Source organism: Anthonomus grandis, chromosome 10, assembly GCF_022605725.1.
Source record: "Anthonomus grandis grandis chromosome 10, icAntGran1.3, whole genome shotgun sequence".
NCBI lineage: Eukaryota > Metazoa > Arthropoda > Insecta > Coleoptera > Curculionidae > Anthonomus > Anthonomus grandis.
In genome coordinates this window covers 175,810-182,440 of record NC_065555.1, presented here as the reverse complement: position 1 = coordinate 182,440, position 6,631 = coordinate 175,810, and the positions used below count along the sequence as shown (strand labels likewise).

At 35.3% G+C, this 6,631-nt stretch overlaps 4 protein-coding genes across 4 annotated transcripts; all 4 read left to right on the top strand.

The window, feature by feature from the left end:
* The first annotated feature begins 2,514 nt into the window (after positions 1–2,514).
* On the top strand, positions 2,515–3,154 carry LOC126741259 (mediator of RNA polymerase II transcription subunit 9). The gene is made up of 3 exons (XM_050447638.1): positions 2,515–2,703; positions 2,843–2,948; positions 3,006–3,154. Exons 1-3 carry the CDS (start codon positions 2,606–2,608, stop codon positions 3,144–3,146), a joined length of 345 nt encoding a protein of 114 aa, XP_050303595.1. The 5' UTR covers positions 2,515–2,605; the 3' UTR covers positions 3,147–3,154.
* Positions 3,155–3,158: 4 nt separating this feature from the next.
* Positions 3,159–3,437, top strand: LOC126741260 (protein NCBP2AS2 homolog). The gene has a single exon (XM_050447639.1). It carries the CDS (start codon positions 3,159–3,161, stop codon positions 3,417–3,419), a length of 261 nt encoding a protein of 86 aa, XP_050303596.1. The 3' UTR covers positions 3,420–3,437.
* LOC126741258 (protein YIPF3-like) lies at positions 3,434–4,057 on the top strand. The gene has a single exon (XM_050447637.1). The coding sequence runs from the start codon at positions 3,434–3,436 to the stop codon at positions 4,025–4,027; it is 594 nt and encodes a 197-aa protein (XP_050303594.1). The 3' UTR covers positions 4,028–4,057.
* An 889-nt stretch (positions 4,058–4,946) lies between these two features.
* Positions 4,947–5,871, top strand: LOC126741257 (40S ribosomal protein S6). Its single transcript, XM_050447636.1, has one exon. The coding sequence runs from the start codon at positions 5,054–5,056 to the stop codon at positions 5,792–5,794; it is 741 nt and encodes a 246-aa protein (XP_050303593.1). The 5' UTR covers positions 4,947–5,053; the 3' UTR covers positions 5,795–5,871.
* Positions 5,872–6,631: the final 760 nt, after the last annotated feature.

Genomic DNA, 6,631 nt, shown 5'->3' with positions numbered 1-6,631 from the left:
GTCAGTCTTAAGGTGATTTTCCACGCATGCGTCATAAGATGGTCCTATAATTCAACGAAGCTCTTATCTGTTGGGAGGCTATTTAGAAGATATCCCCCAACCTTTTAGTTTAATATCTTAATGTGCATTTTAACTTTTTGCTGTACATTTTGTTTCTACGTTGCTCACTTCCAGAAAAATTATACAACGAAATTTTTTTTACCCCTTCTTTTTACTGTCTCTCAATTTTCTTCTACCTATTGCTGATTTGTTTATATATTTCAAATATTTGGTCCAGGGCTAGTAATAAAGAAACGGTAACTCTGACATTTACAATCAATAAGACAAAAATATTACCAGATGACAAATCTGTTCATTGAATGCATGTAAACTAAGGGTATGTACCGTTATCAACTGTCAGTACTGAATTTACTGGACGTCGTTCCGATATTTATTTCAGTTTACTGATTCAGTACTGAATTACGTCATAAATGTGTCAGTGACGTCATTAATCTTTACTGGATTGACTGGGGATAAAAGCTACTGTAGGTACAGTAAAATAGTGGGAGAATGTCAAAACTGTCAGAAGTGTTGTTGATGTTGATTTCTTGAATCTTCTTGTTTACGTTGTGGGAATTATTTTCCAAGTTCAAAACATAAATTGTTCAAAATAAAAGCTATGGCTATGAACCCCAATAATGTAGCAGCCATGATAGTGGCAAACACCGTTTCCGTTTTATTATTAACTGATGACGAGCACGAACTTAAAAATATACCTGGACTGCTAATGCATATGGCCGCGATACCCAAAAATGACCACTGCATGGTGGCCGCCATTTTTATAGTGGTTGTGTCCTTTTGATGTTGGTCACTCTGAAAATGTTTTGTGTTGCCAACAAAAAATATATTAAATAACGGTAATGAAGTTGACATTTGACGTGTGAGTATAGCGGATTGCCTAGTTTTTGACGATTTGTAAACGACGCTAGGGTATATCGTCTGGAACAGGCGATGTATCTTTCTCCTTATTTAATACGTGAATAATGTATCACCATCTTTATTTAAGGTATTTGGTTCAGTTTCTCAAAACCGAATTATTGTGAATTGTCCGTCTGCGTTGTTTATAATAGAATAATATATTGAGTTGTTGACAGAATAATAGATTTTTTCTATATAAACCCTTTATAATTACAAACCCTCATAAAATCATCTATATTTTGATTCTTATATATGGTTGTACCTATTAATGTGGATGTGGAAACACTGTACATGGAAGGAAAGTAAAACTTAAAAAAGTAATAGTAAAAATAGAAAGAAAATAAGTGTTTTTAACTGAATTTGTTAAGTAAATACAAGCAAAAAGTTAAATCAATATCAGGATTTTCATGGTATTAGGATTTATAAGATTCAAGATTATCAGAATGATAAAACAAATATTTTAAAGTGCAGGCATCTATTCTAAGTTGATTGAAACTTTGTCTCATTTTAGGTGAGGATTACTTTCTTTCATAAATTTTAATGAAATTCTTAAAGAAGTACCAGAAAAATCACAGATCTAACTCAACTATCTTAAATTCTTACCAATATGTAACTTTCTATTTTGTATTTTTGTAAACATAACCTCTCAAAAACTGTAGATGTTTTGTTTCCCTACAGTTGGCGCAATTAAAATTTGTCAGAGTGACCAACATCGAAAGGACACAATCACGCACAATGGCGGCCCCCTAGTAGTGGTCATTTACTTTTCATTGAATTGGCAGTCCATGTATAGTTATAAGTTCGTGATGACGAGGAAGATGAACTGGACCAAGAAGACTTTTATATTGCCCAATTACAGGCTTAAGAACAGGCCCATATTCGCTTTCCAAATTATTTGGAAAACGTGATAAACCTATATTCCGAAGAGGAATTTAGGATGCATTTCAGGTACCTAGGTACAAATTCAAAAGATAATATTATAGTATATTACATTACAAGTGAAGAAAGTGATATTTTTCACTCAAGTGGTGATGTTTTTGAAATTCACACGAGTGTATAAAATTTACTTTTTTCATGAGTAATGTAGGTATGCACAATTTTTCCTAAGACCACAAATTTGCGCTCTTTAGCCCTTTAAATTTTTTAGAAAACTCCTAATTGTGCACATACTGCACTGCAGAAAGTAAAAGGTACAAAAGTACATGTGTATTTTACTTTCTCACAGGAAATATGTTTGTTCGAAAGTTTTATAGGTTATGTTGTGGTTGTGAAAACAGTTCTGAAAACTGTTCCTTTTTTTGGAGCAAAACAGCACGCTGTATAAAATCAGAACGACAAATTACAGTAAAATCAGCACAGTACAGTCCTGTACTGACAGTTGAAAACGGTACATACCCTAACTAAATTGAGAAATACTGACCAATAAGAAGCTAGTACATCCACCAATAGAAACGATTTCGTATTCATCGTCGTATGTTTGAAAAGTCACCTTTACTGTTTTTCTTCTCCTAGCGACCAAATGACAGCTGTCAAAATTTCTCGGGAATTCTGACACCTGTCAACTGACGTTTGTCATACATAGTTGCAAAAAAAAAAATATTAATAAAGAAAAAAAATAAACTGTTTTAACAAAATATGCTGAATTAAAATGGAAATTGACGGTCCCCCGCAAGAACCCAAGCGCACCTTGACCGTGGAAGAACTAAACATCGAAATTTTGCCCGTAATTTACGAAATAATACGCAGGTAAACCGTTTATTGTATTTGTAGGTTATGATCTCCGAAAAACTTATAAATAGACGATAATTTGACGCAAAAAAATTGTTGTTGCATAAGTTATTTATGATACCAGGACAAAAGGGTCATAATCATCATGTTATTATAGCATTGAAAAGGACCATCACGACAACAATCAGAAGAATAGGGAATCGCAGGACTGTAGCCAAAAAGTGTTAGAATTGCAAAAAAGATTAGATCAGGCGCGAGCAGATGTAAGCAATACCGCAAAATGGCAATAAAACCTTTAAATATCTGCCTTTTATTTCTAGATTCGTCTACTTCCTGGTATAGAATTCAGTAAGGAGCAACAACTGAACAACTTGGAAGCCCTTAAAACCCAATTAAAACTTAAACAAGAGCTGCTTCAAAAATACCGCTACTTATACCCCTTTGACTTCCCTAAGCCCTAAAAACTCTTGATTATGGTACTTCGTTTCATAATAAGACTGCTGGCCAACAATGAACATTTGGTGCAAAAATTGAGTGAATCTTACCCTATGCGAAAAGCAGCTCAAATTGTGGTAAGGGCTATGTACACTGGTAAGAACCTGATAGAAGAGACCAAGCTGCATGAGAAATTAACCCCGGAACAGTTTAGGGAACTTATGAGGGACGTTTCCAGCACTTTTCAGAAGCAAATCAAACAAGCACGAGAGACTTTTGAGAAAAAAATGAAACAATAAACTTTGAAATAAAAATGAGTTCCAGAGTGATTTTTATTGGCTCTCCAGTAAGTTCTGGTAAAAATTATAGAAAATTATTCTCAGTAAGTGTGTGGGATCTTTATTTTCGAATATTCGCCTCGTTTATGCCCCCATTTGGGGCCAAATATAGGAGAGTGTATGTGGACCTGATAGGGCCCTTATTGGCATGGATCTCTTTAACTGTTTTGCTCACTTATGGAAATTTGTTTAAAAACAACACATTGTCTCCAGTGAAAGTTATGATTATTTATGGAGGTTTTATGCCAGTGTTTTGCTATGGTTTAGCTAAATTGGGTAAGTCGGGTATAAGTTTCTTGGAAAATTTATCACTAGTTGGGTACTCTCTCTATGGACACTTATACACTTTACTGATTTCTTTTGTGTTATTTCGTGAGAGTAGTAATTCCTTTTTTTTCTTGTCAATGATTGTTTTCGGAGGTTTGAGCTCTTTGAGGTTAATTTTGGTTTTTTTGAAAACTATACCAGTGCCAGGGGTTCGGCTGTTAGTTTGTAGCAGTATAGCTTTAGTGAATATTTTATTTTTGATTTACTTACATTTCTCTTTTATGCATAGAAATGTTTCTTGAGTGTAATAAAGTGATTCGAGTTTGAAGAAGGTTATTGAGGTTTTATTTTCCAAAAATGACTTGCAGTTGAAGAACATTTTTTGTTTGTCTTAGGCAATTACATGTCTCTTGAACAGTGAAATAAGATTAAACTACCTGGAATACATAAAAAAGTAATCACGAATTTTAGGAAATGTTCACAAAATCCCCATAACTCGAAGAAATATTCTACCTACGGTTTTTAATTGTTGCATCCAGTTTCTTCAATTAAATTCATCATTTTAGCATTTCAAATCAACAAATAACCTCAATTCTTAACCTGATTTAAATTCCCTAGATGTAAAAAAATATATATTTTGGACTTTTTTCTTAAATTGGCAGCTCTGGCAAAAATGAAAAAGAGAGAAAGAGCACTACACGTAACATATCTCACCGATTCGTCCAGTAGCAACAATCGTTAACGAGACTTTGCTTGACGTGAAGTAAAAATTATTTTTTGTGCTGTTGTAACCGTAGTTGCCAGGTCGGAAATTTCCCTAAAGAGACCGATTTAGACACTAACATGGTTTAATTGCCCGTATAAACTTAGTATATTAAATGTAAAATCCTTCTAGGTTTGTAAAAAATTACGGCTTTAATTCTCTATATTTCGGCAAATCCGCTAACATTGGCAACCCTGTTTAAAAAAAAAAAGGAAAGAGGAATTATTGTGATGATGTAAAACAAAAGCCACTTATAAAATATCAAACTTTAAGTGACGCGAAGAAATCATTTTATTATATTAGGTAAAATATTATTACACACTGGTAAGTTAGGCCTTCCGAGTTAATCAAAGGTTGCTACTGGTTTTTTTGCAACAATAAAAGAAAGAAGAAGAAGAAGACTTCTCCCACCACATCCTTCGCCGGAGCGACCCCTTGGTGTCAAATTGCGAAGCTACGCTCTGTCATTTTGTGACATGGCAGGTCCATGTGGTGTTTGAGTGCCGAGAATTTCGTGATTTTTTGAGGTAAAACGGCCGTAAATCCCCAATTAAACTAATCGAAGATGAAGTTGAACGTGTCCTATCCCGCCACGGGATGCCAAAAGCTCTTCGAGGTGGTCGACGAGCACAAAATCCGCATCTTTTACGAGAAGCGCATGGGCCAGGAAGTGGAAGCGGACCCATTAGGAGACGAATGGAAGGGCTACGTATTGAAAATAGCCGGAGGTAACGACAAACAGGGCTTCCCCATGAAACAGGGCGTCCTCACCAACGTGCGGGTCCGTCTGTTGTTGTCCAAGGGCCACTCCTGCTACCGACCCAGACGCACCGGTGAACGCAAGAGGAAATCGGTGAGGGGCTGCATCGTCGACGGAAACCTGTCCGTTCTGGCCCTAGTGGTGGTCCGCAAGGGCGAACAAGAAATCCCCGGGCTCACCGACACCACCATCCCCCGTCGTTTAGGACCCAAGAGGGCCTCCAACATCCGTAAACTGTTCAATTTGAGCAAGGAGGACGACGTGAGGAAGTACGTAGTGAAACGTCCCCTGCCCTTGAAAGAGGGCAAGAAGCAAAGGTACAAGGCCCCCAAGATCCAACGTCTGGTCACCCCGACTGTTTTGCAAAGGAAACGTCATCGTCTCGCATTGAAGAAGAAGAGGTGCCTGAAACGTAAGGAGGAGGCCGACACTTATGCCAAACTGTTGGCCCAGAGGAAGAAGGAATCCAAGGCTCGTAAGGAGCAGGCTAAGAGGCGCCGCTCTGCCAGCACCAGGGAGAGTCGATCCAGCACCCATAGCAAATAAGTCTTATGTTTTATTCTCCCTTTTTTTATTTTATTACTGTTTCTTATGACAGGAAATAAAGTTTTCGATAAGTGGTTTTTGTTGCTTTCATTTGTACCATCCAGTACCATTGTTTATATAATAATAAGCTTTATTTCCAACAGGTTACATATACCCAGTTACAGGAAAAATCAATTAAATATATAAATGTACGAATGCATGAATTGTATTAGAATCATGCAACTAAACTATAAAAGAATTGCTATATAATAAAAAAAAAAAAAAGTAGTGAACTTGAGAAAATAAATAATAAAAAATCAACACTATAAATTAGGATAAGAATCAAGAATTAATTTATTTATTTTATTTATTTATTTTTACAATACAAGCCTTACAGGTAAATAAATATCCATCTACAAGGCAGGAAAGACCTTCAAATACATAAATATAACTTATGCTAACTAAGAAAAATGTATATATAACTTGTTACAAAAATCTTCTAAGCTAACTAAAACTAACTAAAAAATTACATAAAAAGTAATAAAAGGTATAGAAAATAAGTAACAAAAACGATCAAAACCTAATGTGCTGACTATAAACCTCAATTTTTATTAACGGAAATGGCTATATTATTTACAAAAAAATAGCTTAATACAAACTCAGGTTACTTGTGGCTTAGTGTTCAAGTGAGCGACATAAGGCTTCCTTTGTAATATTGAAAATGTCAAAATGAGCATCATTAATGTAAATACTACACATGGTATAAATTGGTGAAAATTTAAGTAGATTTGTTCTAGGAGTAGGGAGATGAAACGTGGTATGATGTCTATTATTGAGACGAGGCACAAAAAAATATAA